Here is a 25,411-nt window from a genome sequence, read left to right as displayed (position 1 = left end):
TTAAAATCGAACGAATAGGCGCGCCTTCAAACAGGCAATTTCATTAAAACGCATGCATTGGGCACGGGAAACACTATTTGTTTATAGCTTTTTTGGACAATAAAAAAAATTAATTTTTAGCAATGCAAATTATCAACACCGGTATAATTTGACTTGAACTTTCAAATGCGGTAAGCAGAATTGCTATTTTATTTTTTAATCAAAAGTTATTTGGGATCAAAACTTTCGACTTTTCGAAAGTTCAACCGCGTTTATCTCGAAAACTATGCATCCTACGAAAAAACTTCTCAGAATATTTTTTACTGAGTGACCCAAAAAATACATAAAAATGTTTTGTTTTGCGAAAAATTGCTGTTATGTAATTTGTTTATAACAATCTTATCGACTGTTACCCAAAGAATTCGTGTTCTACGGGTCAAAATACATAAAAAAAAACTTGGGTAAGTCCATCTGAATAAAGGAGGCCGTTGTACCCCCCTGGCGACAGGACTATAGAATAAGAGCGAGTTTTATTTCAGTGTAGGAAGATAGATTGTTCAGTTCTGGTTTATCAGCAGTTGGAGCACAGACTTGAATGATATTTAAGTTCTTCGGTATTGGTTTCAGTTGTATCATCATTGCTCTGTCAAAAATGGTACGAAGTTGATACCATTAGGATGTCTGACATCGTTATTTCCAGAATAATAAAAAGAATTCAGTTCACTTGGTCTTTTACGCTATTTGGCCATCTTGTTTCACTCATTCCGAGTATATTTTTGGCCATCCTGTACATATCTTGATTAAGGTATATAATGTGGTTCCATGACATCTCGTAACGCGACAGTTCGTAACTGGACAGTTGGTAACGGACAATTCGTAACAGCGACAGTTCGTAACGGCGACAGTTCGTAATGGACAATTCGTAACGTCCAAATTGAATTATTCTGTTTTTATTGTTGTTAATGTGGAAACTAACTGTTTTTACAGTTATAAATGAAATTATGATTATCAATTTAACGAATCAGTATCAGGATATACATTTTTAAGGCATTTCATATTTCGTGTTTCAGAATATACATAATAAAAGTATTTAAACCAAGCATTAAGTCATCCCTCTTATCAACTATAACCGTTGATTGAATGCCCCAAAGCTATTACCAATCACAAGGTTTATTATAATAACAGGTAATTATAATCTTTCCTTTAAAAAATGTTTATTTAAAGAGTTGGGAATGTCTAAAGCGGGTTCTCAGATTAAAGATTTCAGTAGTTAAGTACTTCATTATTTATAATTGAAATAACTATGGTCTAGTTATATGCAAATTTAAGGAACAATGAGAGGGATAAACTTTTAAAAATGTTGTTAAAAGTTTGTATGTATTTAACTATTTGTTTGTTTAAAGAGTGTTAATATATTATGAAACACGAAATAAAAAATGTGTTAAACATGTTTATCCCGGTGCTGATTTGTTAAATTGATAAATATAATTTCAATTATAACTGTAATAACAGTTAGTTTCCACGTTAACAAAAATAAACAGAATAATTCAATTTGGACGTTACGAATTGTCGGTTACCAATTTGTATAGTTGCGAACTGTCGCCGTTACGAACTGTCGCTGTTACGAATTGTCCGTTACCAACTGTCCGGTTACGAACTGTCGCGTTACGAGGTGTCTGGTCACGATATAATGTTCTTGTATGTACATGCTTTTAACATTCCATTTGCCAATTTTTACTGGCCTTCTACAGTCAGTTGATATTATTTTTGTGTTTGAAACTATATCAAATTAAAAGTAGACAACATTTGATAAATATTTTATTTAGTTATATATCTCTATAAAAATAAAAAAAAAATAAAAGCATTGGTGAATACATTGTTGCATATAAATAAATGAATATGGTTTTGAAAATTGGGATCTTAATACTGTAAATCCGCTATGTATACGATAAATAAAGCAGATTCCAATAAATATGATAAATAAATTAAATGAATGAAATATTATAGAAATACTATAAACATTGTTATTTTAATTACTACGAACTTTTAAAAGCATAATAAAGACGTGAAATTAATATTTTTCCTTTTCGGTGTTTTTATGTTCCGAAAAATAAGCATTGGATTAAACACGTTTACAACAAAGTGTATGTCAGCTTTTGTTAAATAATCATATTAAAGCATCTTCCCAAAAATATTGGAATAGGTTTATGAGCTTGTTCAATACACCAGTCATTCATATACAGTAGTCCATGGAGGATCAACTATAATTATACGGACTAATATAATACGCCACGAAATTCCGGAACATAAAATTGATAAGATACAAGCAACAATACTTAGTATCAGTGCCCGTCCTTCGGACTTTGATATTGTAGCAATGTACAGCCCTCCTAGATACACGATCATAATTGAATAATGCGAAGAGCTGTTTAACAAACTAGGTAAAAAGATAATAAGGTGATACAGAAAAAGCTACAAACAACCTCACCTGCCAAATTCAACAAGCTACTTCTAGAGCTACCCCACCAGTAACTCGAAAACAAGAAAAACAATACTCCGAACCATATCAAACAACTAGCTGAAAAACGGAGAGCAAGAGGTAGATAGCAAAGAAGTCGAAATTTTAGTGACAAAGCCGAAAAAACCGACTAAAAAGAAAGTTACGTTCAGTCCTACATTATGCATAAAATTCTACATTTGAAACCTATATTATTACCTTATCAAAAGGTGATCACACAATATGGAAGACAACAAAGCATCTAAAAAGACTTAGAGAAAATAACCCACCAATTAAGACCACAATAGGGGGGAACAATAGGAAAAAGCATCAAAAAAGCATTGATGAATACTTCTCTGACAATTTAAAAAAAATACCAACTAGGTAATACTAACCAAAACTTAAGAGATTTCCTGGATAGTGATGGCTAGTGACCAATAAAAGCTTTCAGTTCACCCAAAATAAAACAAGAAATAAAAAAATACGGTTCAACAGATGGAAAGTGAAAGTAAATGGAAACAAATCAATTCAAGTTACATTCACATGTCTTCACTCGGTGAAAACTTTTTGAGCCTCTGGCTACTACATTTTCGAGACTTTTAATTTTTCTTATTTGTTTCCTATATTAAGTTTATATTATACAGGGTGAGTCACCACTAACGCGACGGAAGATTACAGCGAAATGGTAAAAGACTTGAAAAAATTTTTAATTAGTGGTTTGTAAGTTGATAAAATCTACATTTTAAAATTATTTTGAAATATACAGTGTGCCCCAATAAATGGCGGCGTATAAAAGTTATATTTACTCTTATGGAACACCCTGTATTTTATTGCATTTTTTAATTGTCCGCAAAAAATAAGGTATAGTTTCATAAGGATTCCCTATACCTATGTACAGAGTGTTCTGAGTTATGTTGACTTTTCTTAAAATGTAAAGTTTTAAAAGAAGGCTTATTCTCAAGTTATTTAAGAAATTATAAAAAAATACTTTTACATCTAAATAGTTGGATATTGGTTGAATGTATTCCATGATTGATTATTACACATTTATTTACAGGGTGTTCAACATTTACAGTTTCATTATTGGATTATTCAATGTGTCATATGATGCTTATTTTAAATAGAACATCATGTATATTAATTATTAATTATATTAAACAAAGTCACCTCTTTCGAATGGTATATGGATGTCCTATACCTAGGTCTAATAGTTTTTGCGTAATTTACAATTATTTAAATTCTTAATCTGTAAATCGATTTTAAAACAAAAGATGTACCTATCTCATTGTATGACATCGTCGTTTTATGACAGTACGGTCTGGTAATTATCAAAAATATAAACATCCATGTATGATATTCAAATTTAATTGTTCCTAAAAATTAATAACCACGTTATCTACGAGAGAGTAGACATGGTACTTTGCATTGGGAAATGTTTGCAAAATTGTATCTTACTTTTTAAAGTTTACGCTCAAAAGTAGGTATCCTGATAGAAGACACCCAAAAAAGGACGTTTTTGAGAAATTTCGGAAAGTTAAATAAAAATAAACCAGTTATTTGTGATCACGTCAAGGAACTTGATGTCCTGCTTTCTGTTACAGAAAACCCAAATACTAGTAAAGAAAAAATTTCGGGTAAATCAGTCAAACGACTGTTAGAATACTTAAGAGAAACCACTATTATCCATATAAAACTCAACTACACCAATATTAGACCGAACAGGATTATGATAAATATTTAACTTATCGTTTATGGACTTTAGACTGGAGCAGATCCTGATTTTTTAAATGTATTGTATACAGACCAATCTACCTACTTTTCATAATAATGGTCTAGTAAATAGACATAATTTTCATTTCATTATGATACAGTAAACAAACATTTATTTTGTACAGTTTAAAAATCGAAAGTGCATAAATATTATTTTTAAAATCAAGTTACTGTTTAAGAAAATTGTAAATTACGCAAAAACTATGACACCTACAACATCCCTACTATACCATGCGAAAGAGGAACCTGTGTTTAGTATAATAGTAAGTAGTAATAATTTATTAAAATACTTTTAACATAAATAATCCAATAATGAAACTGTAAATTTTGAGCACCCTGTAAATAAATGTGTAATAATCAATCATGGAATACATTAATTATAAAATAATTACCAGACCGTACTGTCATAAAATGACAATGTCATACAATGCCATTAATTAACTACATCTTTTGTTTTAAAATCGATTTACAGATTAAGAATTTTAATACATAATTGTAAATTACGTAAAAACTATGACACCTAGGTATAGGACATCCATATACCATTCGAAAGAGGTAGATTTGTTTACTATAATTATTTATTAATATACATGGTGTTTCATTTAAAATAAGAATCATATGACACATTGAATAATCCAATAATAAAACTGTAAATTTTGAACACTCTGTAAATAAATGTGTAACAATTAATCATGAAATACATTCAACCAATATCCAAATATTTAGATGTAAAAGTATTTTTTTATAATTTCTTAAATAAATTGAGAATAAGCCTTCTTTTAAAACTTTACATTTTAAGAAAATTCACCATAACTCAGAACACTCTGTACAGAGGTATAGGGAAGCCTTATGAAACTATACCTTATTTTTTGCGGACAATTAAAAAATGCAATAAAATACAGGGTGTTCCATAAGACAAAATATAACTTTGATACGGCGCCATTTATTGGGACACCAATAAACGTATGTTTAAAAATAATTTTAAAATGTAGATTTTATCAACTTACAAACCAATAATTAAAAATTTTTTTCAAATCTTTTACCATTTCGCTGTAATCTTCCGTCGCGTTAGTGGTGACTCACCCTGTATATCCTTGAGTTTTCACCATATTCCTTGAGTTATGCTCAAGTTTTCCTCGCATGTAGTTCTAGTTCCATAACCGTTATCGATCGTTGAATATCATGTTGTGTGTGTGTGAGAGATCCTGGCATCAGACAAAATCTATTTGCCACAAAACATGTAAATTCTTAATTACATTAAATGATTTCATATTGTCTATTTCTAAACTATACCGCTATTTTTGAATTTCTGATAAAATTAATGATGGAATCTAGTACCGCTTTATCTGGGGAAGAAAGGAGAGCTGCAATATTTAGTGGCAATGGACACTCGTGATGAATTAGTTCTTGATACAGAATTGAAGAAGATTGAGAGTTCAGAGAACATTCTAGAAATATATGATTTAGATCACCAATGGATACATTGTCACAACTACAGACAGGAGAGTTAAGTATTCCAATTTTATATAAGTGAGATGGAAAGCGAGCATGATTCAATTTTAAACGAGTCAATACTGACATTTGTGCTCTATTATAATTAAAGGTGAAATGAGGAATGTCTTTTGGAAGTGTAGGGTGAATTTTGAAATAAGGGTTTGTAGATTTATTTGCAATTCTTTTGTAATCAGTTTCCCATTTCCTTCTGATATTAGGTTGGAGAGCATTATTCAAATCTTTTAAATTAAATACTTTGTCCATATGGTGGCAACTGTGACTACTTTTTGCGGCTATATCCGCAATTTCATTACCTTCGACTCCGCAATGTCCTTTCGTCCAAATAAACGAAACAGATACATTATTTTGTTTAAGATCCATAATTAATTTTTTAATGTTCAAAATTAAGGCATTTCGGAATTGGTTTATTGGGTGACCGCTAATAGCTTGTAATGCTGATTTTGAGTCTGAAATTATTGCCACATTCGTGCATGTTTGAGTTGCACACCATTTTAGTGCCTTTTCAATAGCAAAGGACTCGGCGGTAAAAATGGAACAATAATTTGAGATTCTGTACTTTTCAATATGATTTATGTTTGAAACAAAAAATGCCGAACCTGTGTTTAGCTCCGTTTTTGACCCATCTGTATATATTTTAGTTAAGTTCGACCCGAGACCATTTACAATGGATTTTATCATGGCTTGGTTTAAGATATTACAATCTGAATACCGAGGGAATATGGTGATAGGTTTGTCAATTATAGAATCGAAACTGTGTGCATACAATGGTATTTTATTAAGTTTAACAATATCATTTTGAAATAAGTTTGTATCAATAAATGCATCTGACAAAGGAGGAGAGTTTTTCTTTTTCCAATAATGATTTGTCAAATTCTCAATTACAAGAAAGTTAATTTTTGCGATCAAATCACTGTTGTAACATCTATATTTTAATAGACTTTTATTTGCTAAAAACTGTCTTCGAAAACTAAGAGGAAGTTCTTGAGACTCTGCCAGAATGGCATGATTTGGTGAAGATGCCATTGCTCCCAAACATATTTTCAGAGCTCTATATTGTATTCGATCAAGGGTAAGTTGGTTCGTATTGGAGGTAGAACCATAGAGAGTACACCCATAATCCAAAATCGAGCGAATATAAGACTTGTAGAACATTAAGGAAATTTGTTGATCCGCGCCCCAGCTCTGTTTGGAGAGGAAGCGCAGAAGATTAATTCCCTTTTCACATCTTTGTTTGACATACTTAATGTGACTGGTCCATAGAAGTTTACTATCTATAATTATACCTAAATATTTATATTCTTTTACGATAGGAATAGTGTATTTACCTATAGAGAAATTATCGACTAACTGATATCTGTGCCTTGTGAAACACATCACAGCTGTCTTTTCTGGTGAAACACTAAAACCCATATCGTCGAACCAGTTTTGTAACCTGTCAAAAGTACGTCTTAAGTCTATCATGCAGCGATCGTAGGTATTATGGGTGACATAAATGCATAAATCGTCCGCGTATTGAATAATTTGTATGCCATCGCTCATCAAATCATGCAAGTCTGCAGTGTAAAGTTAAACAAAAGGGGACTTAAAATAGAGCCTTGCGGAAGCCCGTTGTAAAGTACTCTTGGACCATGTAAAACGTTATGACTATCTCGCAAAAATACTTTTCTATTAGCAAACAAATTTAAAATATTTATAGAGACTCTTTTATTGATGCCAAACGTTACCATTTTTGAATATAATATTTCCAAATCTACCACATCATAAGCCCCTTTAAGGTCCACAAAAAGACACAACATGTAATTATTTTTTGATAGACACAATTGAGCATCTGTAACTAAATGGGAGATTGCATCAATTGTGCCTATACCTCTACGAAATCCATACTGATTTTTTGGTAAAATTGATCTGTTTTCGACAAAATGTTCGAGTCTAAATTTTATAAGCCTTTCGAAAGTTTTTGTAATACACGATAACAATGAAATAGGTCGGTAGGACGAAGGTAAGTCAGGTGGTTTCTTAGGTTTCGCTAGAAGACACACAATTATATTTTTAAGACTATCTGAATACTTTTGTTTCAACCACCAATCATTAAAAATTTCTAAGAGAAGAAGTTTACCACTTTCAGGCAATTTATTTATTATCGTATAAGTAAACCCGTCAAGTCCAGGTGCAGTATTTTTTGATTTTTTTAAGGCTAATTCTAATTCCGAAAAGCTAAAATTTTTTGAGAAGGTGTCTGAGTCTTGATGGAAGTGAAATTGATTAATGTTGTCGTTAAAAATTGGACCTGCAGCAGATGAAGGAGCCAATGTATCAAGAACTTTTTGAATAAGGCTTTCGTCTAATTGTGGTTTTCTTTTTTGATGGTGTTTATTGCAAATAGATCTTACAGTGTTCCATATCTCAGTCAGAGGAGTGTTTTTATTTAATTTATTCAAAAACATTTTCCAACTGTTTTTTTGTTTAAGTTTGAACGTACGTTTGACATTAGCAGAAATGTCTTGATATTGTAGATAATTGATAAAATTACCTTGTTTTTTAAACTCGCTGAGAGCTTCTTTTCGTTTTTTAACAATCGCAGAACATTCCTCATCCCACCAATAAGGTCTTGGTACAGAAGGTGTGAAAGATTTCTTAATAGGCATAGATTTCGATGCTGCGACCGTGATTGCATTGAGGAAAAATTCGATTTTGTCTACCGAAGTTGGCTATATCTATCGAATATCATGTTGGCTACCATATTCGCTATAGTGACTTTATTGACAGCAGCTCTGAATAACAATGTAGTCGATTTTCCATACCATTGCCTTTTATTTTTCAGCCATGATCTTATTCTATTATCAGCACCACGTTTACCCTGGATCTTTCCCTGAATGATCAGATGTAAAAGAACATATTTTTCAGGGTTTCTCATAATGTGACCGAAGTATTCCAACTTGCGTCTCTTTTTAGTTTATCATTGCCAACGGTGTTGATATATTCCTTGAATTATTTTTTATAAATGTTTCAGTACCATATTTTTTTATTCTTGTGTTATTTCTATTTTCTCGATTCTATAAAATTCTTTGCAGCTTAGGCCCAGTTTTTCAGTGATTGGTTAAAATTTTGGTTAGCTAACCTAGTTTAAATTTTAACCAATATTTTAACCCTCCTAGCGTTTTTCAGTGCTTTAAAATAGATTAAAAAAATCTCGGTTGGCTAACCACTTTTTTTCTTATGTTGGCTGCAGTAATTGTACTTGCGCATGTGCAATTCGAGAAATTATCATAAATTTGAGAGAATAATAAAAAAAATTTCATAAACAAATTTAAAAAATTATTTAAATCTTCATTTTATTCATAATATCTTCCTCGGTTTTATAACAGAACAGACTATTTACAATTACTTGGACGATTTAGACTTTTTTGTCGATTTCGCTTGTCAAAGACCACGGTGGTATCGCTATTAGGAACAGATTGACCAGGAAATAAGAAGTTCAACTGTTTGGTAAATAATTATTTTGCTATAGAGACAATTATTGTATAATAATTATCTTTTTAAAATATTATTAAACATACCTGTTACAGTTATGATATCTTTAAATAATATATTTCCTTATAATTCCTTTCTATGTAATAACGATATAATAATAATATGTAATAATTTCTTTATAATAACGGGGTAAAAAATAGAATATCTCCCGCGATAAAAACAAAATAACATAACCTAACTAATCTCTTCTGTCAGGCAATTCTCAAAATAAACAAATTCGACATTCACTGCAACTATGCGCAAGCGTAACCAAAAAATTCGGAGTTAAACCATCTAATGGGTATCGGTTAAAATCTTGGTCAATTTAAACGGGTTTAAACGCTAACCTAGTACTGAAAAACTGATTAACCATAAATATTTCGGTGACCGAAAAATAAATAGGTTAACCCATCACTGAAAACCCGGCTCTTAGTGACTAAAATTAATCATTCTTTACTAAAACAGATGTTAAAAGAGTTTCAAAGTATAAAAAATACAATTTGAGAATCAACTAAATGTAAGATCGAATACTTAGTGCGTAACACGTGTCACAATGAACTTTGAATGGACCTCTGGAATGAATATTTTTCTTTTGGATAAATGCTTTAATAGATTCTTCCTGCCAATATTAAAACTGTAGCTTATATCCACTATATGTTCAACACTTTATGAATATAAACTCGAATTAAAATGCGCCAAAATAATCAAACTATGCCTGTGTGTTTTGATCCTTTACCATCTTAAAGGTGAATTTTCAGCGTGAGGATATCTATTGGGGCTGAAATCAGAAATAAACATCAAAATTAATATAGTAATTATAATTAATTAAAAAAAATGTTAGTATTATACCGTTACTTTGGAATAAAATCAACACATTTCAAAAAATACTTTATTTAAAAAAACCCATTTAAAAATTTTGCCTGAGTAATCAATAACATGTTATCCTGCGATTTTCTATTCCTGATTTATGGCTCATTTTACATATATTCTTTTCTATTCAGGTTTTATCCAGGATAATTCTGTGATTTTTTTTAAATAATTTTAGATCTTATCCCTCTAAGTTGTCTTTGTACTATTGGTGGATCATTGTGTTGCTAAATACTTTTTATTTCCGAAGAAAATAATATTTCCCATTTGAATTATTTTCTTCGTCTTCTCATTTCCTCTTTATGATATGACACTATTGTTTGTTTTTTTTTCGATTCCTTTTAGTTAAGTATTGATGTTATCGCCTCATCTTTTTCGCCAGAACTTCAATATTTCTTTCGAGTACCTGTTGAGAAATTGCCCCGTAATACCTCAAATATTGTTATGCAGTTATTAAGACATTGCGATGAGGAAGGAGAGACTATTAAAATGTCAAGGTTCCGTAAAGCTCCCTTGCAGGATCCTTAGATAAGTATTCTCTCACTCCAAACTGAGTCAGACGCATACTCTTGTGAAAAGACCCTGAAAGACTTTTTCAGGGTGCACTTTTCTGACTGTAAAACAAAGCTGATACCTATGATCAACTGATAGAACATAATTTCTCGATAAATAGAGAGAGTTTATCTTCTAGGAAGCAATTACATGAGCGATTCGTCTAGAGTCTAGAAGGAGTTAACGAAACAAGCTGCAGAAGGATAGACAGCATATTGAGGAGCCATGTGATATACCCAACGTTACTAGGGATAAGCGTAGCTAAAAATTGGCCGCAAGAGGGATTCTTATCTTCTCTCTGGTGGAATTTGGTCACGGATGACCTGGTCATTTTAGCCTACGGCAAATTTACTGACACATGCATTACTTAGATGCAAGGGGCGATACAAGAAACGAAAACGCGGGCAGCCACAGAATGTTTTGGCTGAGGAATTAGAAAGAATGGTTTAATTTGGAAAGTACAAAAATAAAATTAGAATGTTAATGCATTTTGCTGACCTTTATAATAGGTCAATCTAAAACAATGATAACATATTAAAAAGTTAAAAATCAATTACCTGCTGTTAATTATTGTTATATTTTGCGGATTGACCAATGGCTGTAGTTTCTCTATAAATCTTTTATAATTCCTATCTAATTCTTTTTGGTAGTCTCTTTGGTCTGGTCCAATTAAATTCTTATTCTTTTTCAATGCGTCATGACACCTAAAGTATAAAAAACATTTATTTTTATAGACACAAAAAAAAAGAAAGATTTTAAAGAATTAAATAATAACTACACAATAGTAAGAATACACGAAAAGGTTAATAAACTACAAAAATAAACATACTAATTACAATGTATCTGTGAGACCTAAGAAATGAAAATGCCCGCATTTAAAATAAAAAAAAAACAATTTTTTTATTGATCTATCAACGTACACTGATATCAAAAATATATATGCGCAAAAAGAAACCCTTATTTTAAATAAGCTCTTAATACTCTATTAATAACGTATAAAAATACTATTAACTTGCTAATAAATAATTAATGATAGACGATTGAGAAGAGAAATAAAGATAAAAATTATATTTTATTATCTACTTACTTTTTGGAAAAATCTTTAAAACACAATCTCAACTTATTCTGGTGTTTTGTCAGTGCTTTTCCATCACTGGGCAAGAAGGTTGTTGCCATTTCAAGAGGTCCCTGGTTAACAGTCGTTCCTATACAACCCTGAAGTACCATCTGGAGAATTTTTGGATCTGGAGGTTCTTGATTTGTTGCATGTGCTAATTCTAATGTCTTCTTCTGAATATCTTCAATCGCAACCTAGTAAAGCAAAATCTATTGTAATAGAGAAGCCAACAGCAACAAATTATTTTAATCTATACTTTTATTAAAGATATTAGTATCATTATTATAAAATTTGTGGCAAATTCCTTGTGTATTTGTTCAAGAACAAACTACACCAGCCACTGTTATTTTGTTTTCCATTCTTATTATTTATTCTTCCACTCTTATTATTAAATTACAACGACCCATAATGGACTGTAGAGACAAGGATGACGATAATAAAAATCAGCATTTTATTATATTAATTTTTTAATAAGTCACCCAATTTTTAATTGTAGTAGAATCCCAAAGAAATGGGTACATTCCATTAAAATGAAAATTCACTGGCAAACCACGAAATCTCAGTCATGGGAAAGATGAAGACATTTTCGTGGTCCTTAGTAATCCGAAACGGCAGCAAAAAATACTGGGTAAAATGGCATCTGGCTGTAATAGGTAATAACTGCCATCCACAGTACGAAAACTATTCTAAATGGTTGATGATAAAGAAAATTTGTTGTTTTCAACCACTCAGATATTTTGAATTTAATATCAAAATGGGTGTTTATAATCTTTTTATTGTTGCATTGCTATATCAAATTTCTTCTACTAAAACACTTTTGTTCTGTTTTTCTGATGAGAAACTTCTAAAACATTAGTAGATATTTCTACATGAATATCTACAGACTCATCTGAGCCAATGTTATTGGAAATAGGTAGGAAGTTTTCATCATCTAATTCAAAATCTTTATCATCATCAGATGATAAGTCAAGTCACTAAATCAGATCACATCGAAACGTCACCGAAACTAAACTGGCATGCTGTATTGAATTACAAATAAAAAATTAATAATAACAACACGATGTTACTTTTACTATTTAAAAAAATGTAAAATTTGTTTGTAAAAGGTATATTTAAAAATATCCCCAAAAAGGGTTACATCAAGACAACAAACGTTTTCGGAATAAAAATTCCATCATCAGGTTTTAAATTCAACATAGCATGCCTGAGGGTCAATAACCTTTAAAGTAGTTAAAGTTTATAAAGATAGTACATATTGTTATTTTAAATTTAGGATGTTTTAAATTTTCCTAGATTTAACTTCAGGCAACATATAATTCTGCTCCATGTGGGTTGCAATGTCCAGAGACGAACTGTCCGTCTATTGACGGACTTCATTGTTCCTCTATTAGTTTCAACCCTATTATGCAACCCATATGTGGGGGAGAGTGATATGTTGCAAGTTAAATCTAAGAAAATTTAAAACTTCCTAACTTTAAAATAACAATATGTACTATCTTTATAAACTTTAACTACTTTAAAGGGTATTGACCCTATTATTTTGTTGAATTTAAAACCTGATGATGGAATTCTTATTCCGAAAACTTTTGTTGTCTTGATGTAGCCCTTTTTAGGGATATTTTTAAATATACCTTTTACAAACAAATTTTACATTTTTTGTGATTCATGGTATACAGCCAACTACAGGAATTCATTTTCCTTGTGGAATTTATTTAAAAAAAATATTTGTGCTTATACAAATTTTGAGAAAGATAATACAATAATTCTCAATTGCTGAGAAAAAATAAACGAAACGCACTTGCAATGATGACGTGCAAGTATCAAATTAATCCATTCCAATATTGCAGATAATTGTACTGAGAAAACTAAGTACTGATAATCGTACATTGTTTATGTATTAAATCAATACTTTACATCAAAATATTAAATGTCCTAAAAAATGAAGTGACCAAAATTTTAAACAGAAAATATAATTATAGAACTGGAATTTTGTGTAAAATTAATATCTCTGTCATTGTAGTGTTCAACAACTTACCTCAATTGGTGTGAGTGTGATCTGAGATCTAGAAACAACCTGTATTCTTGTCTTAACGTAAGGAAAGTGGACAGCAGTGGTAAGTATAGTTTTTCTTTTATATTGTTCCTTCAACTCTCCGTGTGCTTTCCCCGTCATAGTGAAAGGAGTGGCGTACACAAATCGTTCTGAAAAATAAATATGAATCTTACAAACTAATATAAATTGATAATAATAGGTCTGGATCCCGCGTATGAAAAAAAAGTTGATTAATAGCAAGCTGAAAATTTGTCAATAGCTTAAGGGTGTCTAGTCGTATAAACTTTGATATATGAGAACACTGGACCAGGGACAGTTTTAATTGTGGAACAGGTTAAAAATTTGGAACGGTCAGACCACGAAATCGGCACATTTATTTTGTCCGACAGAATAGACTTAAACTCTCCGAACCGAGATTAAACTCTCATGCAAAAATCAGACTGCTATTTATCACCTGCCATAATTCCTGTCATTTGACATTTTCTACATGTTCCACTCATTAAAACGCCCATTTGGTGATAAATAGCAGTCTGATTTTTGCATGAGAGTTTAATCTCTATTCGGAGAGTTTAAGTCTGTTCTGTCGGACAAAATACATGTGCCGTTTTCGTGGTCTGACCGTTCCAAATTTTTAACCTGTTCCACAATTAAAACTTCCCCTGTTCCAGTGTTCCCATATATCAAAGTTTGTCCGACTAGACACCCTTAAGCTATTAACAAATTTTCAGCTTGCTATTAATCAACTTTTTTTTCATACGCGGGATCCAGACCTAAAATGGATATGTTTACATTAGTGTCAAATATGGGGATTCCGTCCATAATTCGTCCACGATAATTCGCGTAAGAAAAAAGGACAAATTCTTTTTCCTAAACAGAGAGTACTTCTTCATTCCAGTGTTTCAAATTGAGAGGATATAAAATATATCACGATCTTCACCCTAGAAACACATCTAGTGGACGAGCAGCAGTAATAGTAAAAAATAATCCAATTCACTTCGAAAGACAGATTATACACTGCGCGTCAGAGAAAACGGGCACACCAAAAAATGGGTAATTTTTGATGGCTCGTATCTCCTAAACCTCTTGCTCGATATAAGCAATTTTTTAATATGTGATAGCCTTATTCTTTAACAATATCGCTGCAATAATATTGTTGCTAAACAGGTAAATTTTCATTGTATACCGGGTGTACGAATCAAACTGTGTTTTTTTCTCAAAGTGCGCAACACCCTGTGGAATATTCTAGCATTTATAAAATACTGAAATTAAAACTCCACTATAGCCTCAGGTTTTCTTAACATTCTGTTTTTTGATTCATTCGCTTATGTTGGACAATACAAAAGTTAGGTACTTTAACAACTAGCCATGTTCTTCATCAGTACAGGGTGTTTCTAAATAAGCGAGACAAACTTTAAGGGACATTTCTGCATTAAAAACTAATGACAGTTTGCTTTATAATCGTATGTCCGCAAATGCTTCGTTTTCGAGATACGGGATGTTGAATTTTTTCTTACAAACTGACGATTTATTTATTGCTTTAAAACCGGTTGAGATATGCAAATGAAATTTGGTAGGTTTTAAGAGAGTTATTGCGCATTTTTTGACATACAATTAAGAATTTTATATTCACCATTGGCGTGCATACTTTCTGTGCTATTTACTCTCATATATGACTTTTTCACAATGAACTAAAACAAATCCAACTGCTAGTATCGAATTATAGTAAAACAACGCGATACGGGTGCTGTGACGGCATCTGCCTACAACAAGCGAAAGTTTTACTTCAATAAAATGAAAAATATGTAATATTAAAATAAAACTTTTATTGAGACCAATTTTCTGGTAACGCCTTCGCGGTTTCTATAATTTGCAAACCATACGAATGCTGAGACAAAGAAGGTTAGGGGAGATCTGAGAATTGCATCTCACTTCCTGCCTGCTCAGCGTGGCAAAAATTCCAACGAAAAATTGGTCCCGCATACTCTGTTAGGAGTAAACTAATAGAAATAAATAATAATTTTGTTGTAAAACTAAAACTAGAGACGTCCTATATTTCAATTCATTCAGAGAGTGCCATAAACACCCGAACCGGTTTCAAGCTCCTAAGCTATCATCAGAGTGTATAATATACACTCATAGTGTATATATTATATGAGTGTCATATATTATATGACTTTCTCTGAATGAACTAAAACAAATCCGACACAAATTATAGAGACTGAAATCATCCAGGCACCTATTATAAGTGCCAAAACAAAAAAAATATGACGTAACGTTAGTGGCTGAACTCAACACGCTTGATCAACGCGTAAGATTTATTGAGGTTGTTCGATCAGTCTCTCTCTAGCGCATTGAAACTTCTCACTCTCTCTCTCCCACCAAGAAGGGACGCTACTTACTTGATGTAAGATAGAGACACTACGAGCACCGAAAAAAAAAGATGATGTCGTCACAGCTCTACAGACTACTCAGTCTACGTTAATATACGTCTATGGGGAAATGGCACTCAACTGGAAAACCCACATATTGGCCCACTGATAAAAATAAAACGTCTGATTTGATTGACATCTTCATTTCAAAAAAAGTTGCAACAAATTGAATGAAAATAAAAGAAGCTGATGGTTCCAGATATTGACTGGGACGGAAATGATGGATGAATATCACTCAAAGGAAAGCATTTGATACATTAAATAAATTCTGAGCAAGTATAATAGAACTCCATAAGTTACGGGGTAGTTACCCTGAGGAGAGGGTTGATTTGGTAAAACACTATTTGTTCATACTATATTTATTGATCACTTCTAAATATATCTGTAACGAGTTGGTGGGCTTGAGGTATAACTATCTAATGATGTATCTGAATCACGAATGATAATCGATAAAATAATGAAATATAATGATCCCCGATGCTTTGGCTGTATGTATAAATAAACTCGGAAAGTGTTGATGTTTTTAATGCTGACATGACCTGGCCGTGAATTAAGAATACTATTGAATAGCTGACAAAGCGTTATTGAAACTAGTGCACTTGGGTTGAGTAATCGGTGTCACCTAATTATTTAAAAACAAACGTAATGTTTGTTTTGTAAGACATTTAAAAATTAAATGAATATGTTTTGCTCTTATTTTGGATGCTGATAATCCTGCACACAAGTTTTCTGAAAGGTTTCATTTAAAAAACTACATATTATTTGAAATGACTTCTTGTAAAAAGAAAAGAGGGTATAAAAACACAAATGATCTTCTCAATTTCTTCATGGTAGCTAGTACTAAAGGAACTGTTAAATACTTTCATGAAACCATCTTGGCCAACAAGACATTTACAATTTTTTAGGCTTAGTATGCCATTTTAGATATTTACGATTTTAGGTATTTTTTTGTTGTATTTAATATACCTTTTAAACACTTATACTCGTTATAGTTTATATTTTATTTAATTTTCATTTTCACGTCTACACATTTTTATCCCATTTTTTACCCAGAATATTTAATAACCTGACATGCCCAAATCCTTTTACACGAAACGATAATGAAAATAAAAATACTTACTTATATTGAAATTTTTATCAAAATGTGTCTGGCGATATCTCAGTTCATATTGTTCGAAATATGGCTCCACGTACGTTATTTGAATGTAGGCTTTATCCGGATTCAAAGAACTGATATCTACTATATTTGAATCTTTTATTATAATTACATTATCAGCACCAAATCGTTCACTGTAGAAATTCTAAAAAAGTAAATAAATGTAAGAAATGACATGTATTTTACGCAGTTTTTTAAATTGATCTTTCAGATGTACCTAGTATATAAATCCTATGTTATGCAAACTATACAGTGAGCACGTAAAGGTTGAAATAAATTCATTTTCTCGAGAATGGACGATTTTGGAAAAAAATCCTGAAACAGGTCAATTTTTATTTTTAAATTACGACTTTTTGACATATATATCATACTAGTGACGTCATCCATCTGGGCGTGGTGACGTCGTCGATGATTTTTTTAAATAAAAATATGGATAATCTGATAGCTCATTTGAAAGGTAATTCAGTTCTCTATTCAGCAATATAAACATTAACATAACTATTTATACAGGGCGTCCAAAAAAATTTTTTTTGAATTAAATTTATTGACATAAAAAGAAGAATGTGTGTAATTTGTTTAATTCAAAATTCATTTTCCTGCTATCAGAAAACAGGAAAAAATGTTTATTTGGCAGATAAATATTGTTTTTTGCTTAAATTCAATATTAAAGCAGCCACCCACCAGCCTCGTGACAGTTTAAACATTTAATTTAAGCGAAAAGCCATGAATATTTTTCAAATAAACATGTTTTTTTTTGTTTTCTGGGAGCAGTAAAATGTATTTTGAATTAAATAAATTGCATACATCTTCTTTTTGTCAATAAATTTAATCAAAAAAAAAATTTTTTTAGACACCCTGTACAATTAATTATGTTAATGTTTATATAACTGAATAGAGAATTGAACTACCTTTCAAATGAGCTATCACACGACCCCTATTCTCATTTAAAAAATCATCGATGACGTCATCACGCGCAGATCGGTGACGTCACTAGTATGATATATATGCCAAAAAGTCGTAATTTAAAAATAAAAATTGACCTGTTTTGGGATTTTTTCCAAAATCGTCCATTCTCCAGAAAATTAATTTATTCCAACCTTTACGTGCTCACTGTATATACAGGGTGTAACGAAAATACAGGTCATAAATTAAATCACATATTCTGAGACCAAAAATAGTTCGAATGAACCTAATTTACCTTAGTACAAATATGCACAAAAAGAAAGTTACAGCCCTTTGAAGTTACAAAATGAAAATCGATTTTTTCGGATATATCGAAAACTATTAGAGATTTTTTATTGAAAATGGACATGTGGCATTCTTATGGCAGGAATATCTTTAAAAAAGAATTATAGTGAAATTTGTGCACCCCATAAAAATTTTATGGGGGTTTTGTTCCCTTAAACCCCCCAAACTTTTGTGTACGTTCCAATTAAATTATTATTGTGGTACCATTAGTTAAACTCAATATTTCTAAAACTTTTTTGCCTCTCAGTATTTTTTCGATAAGGCAGCTTTTATCGAGTTGCGGCTTCTTTTTTAATATGTTTACATAAAAATTTTATGGGGGTTTTGTTCCTTTAAACCCCCCAAATGTTTGTGTATGTTTCAATTAAACTTTTAATGCGGTACCATTAGTTAAACACAGTGTTTTTAAAACTTTTTTGCCTCTTTGCCTCTAATATTCAAAATATCTCGATAAAAACTGACTTTTAGAAAAAGTACTAAGAGGCAAAAAAGTTTTTAAAATATTGTGTTTAACTAATGTTACTGCAATAATAATTAAATTGGAACGTACACAACAGTTTGGGGGGGTTTAAAGGAACAAAACCCCCATAAAATTTTTATGGGGTGTCCAAATTTCACTATAATTTTTTCTTAAGATACTACTACCATAAGAATGCCACATGTCTATTTTCAATAAAAAATCTCTAATAGTTTTCGATATATTGGAAAAAATCGATTTTCATTTTGTACCTTCAAAGGGCTGTAACTTTTTTTATGTGCACATTTGTACTAAGGTAAGTTAGGTTCAATCGAACTATTTTTGGTCCCAGAATATGTGATTAAATTTATGACCTGTATTTTTGTTACACCCTGTATATATAACGCAAATTGTGGTATACACTGATGATCTGGTCCTGATTGCTTGCATCAACCATAGATTTAAAAAAGTGTTTATTAATAATTCCACAACGGAGGAAATGAAAAGGAGATTGTTACTAGCGAACAGATTTTGCTTTGGATTAAACAAATTTCTAAAGAAAAGAAACAAGAAAACAAAACCATACTAACATACTTAAGACATTCAGCCTATCAGTGGTGGCATAAGGTTAGATAACATGGACTACTTCAATTTGTGGAAACGACATTCAAAGACCCTGATATAACTTTAAAATCTATAAGAAATAAAAAGAAACAGTTGACAACAGGGATGTATATACCATTCCTAAAGATAGTTAGGCTAACATGTATATGATACCTCTCAAGAACAAAAATGAAAAGTACCCTCTTACACGAATCCTATTTTCAATACTTGTGTGAAATAGAGCTAGAAGCAGGCCAGCACTGAGGTAGAAGTTTTTTATAGACCCAGAAACGGGGAAGATTGGCACGACAATAACAATTGGAGAAACAGACAGATCAGGGCACGTCTTACTAAGGATGTAGAATGATGGTGATGGTAGTGTTCTGCCGTTGATGCACAGCTGGTTCCTAAAAAAACTGATACGACTCTTAGTAAGATTTGATCATTTTGAGCAGTGTATGATTGGTCTGACATTATATTATATTTATTATGACAGACAAATAATAAAATAAACAAACAACTGATTACATGTTAATTCATAAATTGTAATAATTATTAAGGCCATCGGTACATAATTCGCAAATATTTTATGGCTATCCCTACTTTTCTGTCTTTACACGGCAAATTACGTGTAGTAAAATTCGCACTGGTATGGATATCTAAACATTACTAGTGTGCAGGACGCTTCACCAATGATTAAATGGACCTGGTGAATATCTCTTGTCCGTCACACAAGAGGGGAACCAGTTTCTTTAGTGGTTGATAAGTAGACTCTGCTAATCTTTGTCGAGTCGAAGCAAGGTGTAAATCGGTGTTGAAATGATTGAAAAACGTGTGGGGTAATTAATATATTATTTAACACAATCACTACTATTTACAATTAATGTACAATATAATTATTATTGGGTTTACTGCAAAAATAACGTACATATATTTACTATGTAGAATTGACAGTAAAGTGAACCGCGATTTAAGAGTCAAGTATGTGATTAATAAAGAGTGAGAGAATAGATAATTCGCGTGAAAAACCGTCTAATGTGTATGTAATAAGAGAATGCGAGCCGTGAAGTGAGAATGTAATCATTCGAGAGAATACATTCCGAGTTGAACTAAAAACGCGAGCGAATAGCCATAAGGGTGGCTAATAAGTGACTGAGAAACTAAAACCGACTAAAACATAAGGATTCTTCTTTCCTTCGGGTTTCGCAAAAAAGAAGGGGGACTCATTTATCAAAGTCCTATGCGTATCTAATTTACGTTTCAGAAATAAACAGCTCTATAAAGGGACAAAGGCCTTTATTGATTTTACGAAACATAAATCCAACATCGAGACAGCTTAAATCACACATGGTCTAGTTAAAGGTATAAGATTGTTCTTATTTTTGACCGAGCTTGTGGGAAACAGGATGTATCTTAGCATCGAATGTTTTCATAGTGCAAAGCTCCTTGTATCGCCGACTCAAAAGTGAGGCCACCCGCGAGAAGCAGTGTTTTCTCGGAGTTAGTTAATTTGGAAACTACAAAAGGCAGATGTGTTCGTTTTGAAATAGTCAAGAATGCGACGAATTTTATTAAGAATATATAAGTAGAAATTATAATTATCCTTATGTTAGAAACTTTTTCTAACAACTAGAATGTCATTCTACTTGACAATGTTATCATTAACTTTAAAGAGATGGCTTTTGAATGTTCTTGGATAACTGTTATTTGTATAATTGCAAATTATTAATTCGGTTAATAAATGTGATAATTTTTTCACTAACTATGTATTCAGTGATTGTAATAATTTATATATACAACAAAAACTAATACTCAATCGAGAAAAGAGGAAAAGTGTTAAAGTGATTTTTTAATAATATATTGTTACTATGGAACGCTTACAATTTTGAACATCTTTAACAAAAAAATACTTGGATCACAGAATATATCCTGACGTATTCTCTGCTTGGATGTTCCATAAATAATAAACAATAAATAACTTTTTATTAAATTCACGTCTTAAATTAATTCAAATCAAAATATTCCCGATGCCATGTCAAATATTTAAAACTGTCACTGTCTTGTCATCATATTCTATTTGACTCAGTGCGTTGTATGACAAAGATAGCGAATGTTCGATTTGGAAAATATTACCACGGATATGGTGTCCATTTTTTTCGAATCCTGAAAAAACTAATAAATATTTTAAAAAAATTTAAACGCAGAATGAAAGACTAAATTATTATCGAGGGCCGAAAGTCCCTTAGAATAAATAAAAAGTTTCTTTTGAATGAGATATTTGAAATTAAAAATCACACTACATTTTCTCTTAGTTTTTCACCCCTGTAATTTATTAAAATAAACATTATAGAAGTTTTCAGGGACTTTCTGCCCTCGGTAAGAACGTAATCTTTCATTCTGCGTTTAAATTTTTCAAAAATCCTTATTAGTTTTCTCAGGATTCGAAAAAAAAAATTAATTCCCATTTGAATAGCATTGCAGCCGAAAATACGTACCCATCCCCTTAAGGTCTTAATGTTGTTGATATTATTTTGAATTCCTGCATTTTATAAACGGTATATAAATGATAGTTTTTACATAAAATAGAGTTGTTGTTATTATTCTTATTATGATTCAGGAATAAAACAAACAACTTAACAATATATTAAAGCAAGAATTGTAACCAAATTAAAAGATAACTGGGCACTATCAGAGGCAGCAAAACATTTTAACATAAGCAGAACCACAGTCTTTTTGCTGCAGTTCGGTACCTAAGACATGCGATGCTTTAATTTTGCGCCAAGTTGTTGTCTTTCTTCCCGGAAACTGTGACATAATTCTTGCAGTTTTCGCATCTTCAAAAGGCATCTTCTCTTCTAATCTCTCCAAAAGCGTACGATCTTCATGAACGGTAGATATTTTTGGTCTTCCAGAACCTTGCTTTCTTTCGAGAGTTTCTTGTTCTCTCCATCTTTTATTAATATTAAAAACTGTTGTTCCGCTTACGTTAAAATGGTTCGCTACGGCAGACAGTGATCAATCATCTAATTTCGTTACAATTCTTGCTTTTAGTTTTTTGCTAACATGTGGAGCCATTTTTTGAGGTTGAACAGAATAAGTTATCTGACTTTAAAGATTTGGCAGTGACAGTCTGTAAATAATAAGTATTTATCCTTCAAAATACACTGCTCAATTTTCTCCAAAATACGCTTCAAGAGTCGTATCAGTTTTTTTACTAATCAGCTGTAACTGTAACTATTACCTAATGCTGCTTTCCACTTACCTCTAACCTACTAAAGATTTCGGGTAACTTGGTCAATGTTGGTTCTTTATATATAAATTCCTCTCTGTCTAGATCACCAAACTTAGATCCGTAGAATCCGACTCGAAAATAGGTTCCAAACATTCTTTTACCTGACAACTGATCAATTCTTGTATATGCCTCGTGCAATTTACTGAAAGATAAAAAACATTTGTTATTTATAAAATATTAAAATAGTATAAAATACTTACACTGTTACTAATAAAACACTCGTATTCTAAGGTTATTCCGTATTTATATCTAGAATAGTTATCCTAAGTATAAGGTAGACATAGTACGAAAATAATTTGTTACTAATAAACTCGGTGTACAGTTGAGTCCGCGAGTCTTTACCCGTGCGTCATTAATACCTGGCGAGATAAAATACATACTTTTTATCTAGCATCATTCTCTTCCACGCATGAAACTCATGACAAACCAGCTGCCGTTTGTTATTAAGTAAAAACACATGTTATTTTTATGAACCATCTAGACTCAGTGCAGTGCATTGAAAAGAGATAGGTACAAAAAAAGACAATTCGGTATGTTTTCATATTTTAAGCACAATTTGTTTGACGTTTCTGCTTTGTTTACTTTTATGGCTGTCAGTCAGTTGAATTTTTTGCGGTTTTTGTCGAATTTTTGCGTTTTGAAGTTTCTTTATATTACACAAACAGTTGTTTTCACAACTAATTTTATATTGGGCTTTGAAATTTTAAGGTAAATAATTATATTTTGGCAAATAATATTTAAAACATACAAAGCTAACGTCATTCACACAGTAAAGAAATGATTGTGTTTAGATTTCCGTCAAAGTGAATAAAATAACAAAAATAAAATATGTTATTGAATTTTTTTATAAATTGTTTATTTATTTATTAATCATTAATAATAAAAGAATTTATTAAGCTACTTCAAATGTAGCTGTAATTCTGCACAAAAAAATTTTGAAGCAAAACTTACATTTAACATTGTATATATTTGATAACGTCAAATTTTATAATAAAACCCGTAATCGGAACAGTAGCCACTTTATGTCAGTTGTTGTTGCGTGTAATAGATTTCCGACTTATTTCGTATGCTTTAAATGATGACGCACGGGTAAAGACTCGCGGACTCAACTGTAAGTTAGATATAAGTATTCCCATTTTATTCCGAAATAATAGTTTGGCAACGTCGCAATCTTCTGCACAAATGCATAGAACAACGATATATTGTGCCAAATATGTCAATTCTGATTTTTCTCTGTAACTGTGTAAATTCGTGTAAAAATATCCGCTTTTTAAATTATCCCAAAGTAGGTTTAGTCTACAGTCAATATTAATACAGAGTTATTTATTGTTTATAAGCCAAAATTGACTCTACTTTTGTAAAATGTTTTCGGAATGATAAAAATGAGTTTTTATTGATTTTTTTAAACACGTTTAAAATACAAGTATTCTTATTTTATATGGTTTCCACAGAATTACTGTATCAGTATTATTTTCTGAACAATAAGATTGCAAAAAAGCTCTTTGGGATAAACAAATTGAATAAAATTTAAACTAATTGACGAATCATCTTGAAATTTTTTGTGCATTATATGGAGCGTTGGACTCAACTTTTCATGCAATATCAAAGTCTTAAGTTCATTTTTTCAAAAGGTATAGCAATTTTTTATTTTCTAAATTTTAGTTTTATTTTGCAATTTCCGAAGAAGCAAATGAGCGGAAGAAAATTAAAAAACTGCAATTTTAAACCTTTGCTCATATACTAAAAGATAAATACCCCAAATAAGATATTATTTAATTACCCCATTTTTGCCTGTAGCGATTTAAACGCTCAAGTGTCCCGACAAAAACCTTTTTTCTCTGGACTATAGAGACGAAGATAGCCGCCTCCTTGCTTGTTCACAATACGTGAATCACCTATTAAGTTTTATAAAAACCTTACACCATCTTTAGAAAACCTATATTTAATTCTGAATTCCTTATCGGTGTATTGTGAAAAGGGATTTATTCTATCTTTAAAAAGTTTCCTTTTTCGTGTATTTTCTATCATGTTAATTAAATTATCAACTTCTTCGACAGCCGCAACACATCCTGAACACATTTTTTATTAGGTATATACGCTCTGAGCTTCGCTGGTGTCGCTCCTAGCGGATTACTAATGCAACTTTCACCGGTAATTTTTAAATTTATTATTTAATTGTTATCGCTTAATATTTACAACGCAAAAAAGTAATTAAATTGTAATCGATTTTTTAAAGATTTTGCTAATCATTTTAACGTTCTATTACGTATTTTTTTATGGGAAATAAGCCACAATTTTACTAAAAAATGGATTTATTAACGTTTCGAAGCCCAAATCGGGTTTCGTTGTCAAAATACAAAATACTC

General features: G+C 31.2%; 1 protein-coding gene across 1 annotated transcript in view; it reads right to left on the bottom strand.

Moving 5' to 3' along the window:
- Positions 1-1,784: 1,784 nt before the first annotated feature.
- The window catches only part of LOC114328867 (dedicator of cytokinesis protein 7), a 139,635-nt gene continuing 116,008 nt past the window's right edge, over positions 1,785-25,411 (bottom strand). The window contains exons 20-25 of the mRNA XM_028277835.2: positions 23,016-23,187; positions 17,410-17,590; positions 13,843-14,009; positions 11,778-12,001; positions 11,248-11,394; positions 1,785-10,049 (exon numbers count right to left, since the gene is read on the bottom strand). Coding sequence (XP_028133636.2) covers positions 10,004-10,049; positions 11,248-11,394; positions 11,778-12,001; positions 13,843-14,009; positions 17,410-17,590; positions 23,016-23,187 — 937 coding nt within the window. The 3' untranslated portion in view covers positions 1,785-10,003. The remainder of the gene's footprint in view (positions 10,050-11,247; positions 11,395-11,777; positions 12,002-13,842; positions 14,010-17,409; positions 17,591-23,015; positions 23,188-25,411) is intronic.

This window comes from Diabrotica virgifera, chromosome 1 (assembly GCF_917563875.1).
Source record: "Diabrotica virgifera virgifera chromosome 1, PGI_DIABVI_V3a".
In the NCBI taxonomy this organism is placed as follows: Eukaryota; Metazoa; Arthropoda; class Insecta; order Coleoptera; family Chrysomelidae; genus Diabrotica; species Diabrotica virgifera.
Note: the sequence above shows the minus strand (reverse complement) of the source record. Positions and strands in the feature narration are given on the sequence as shown.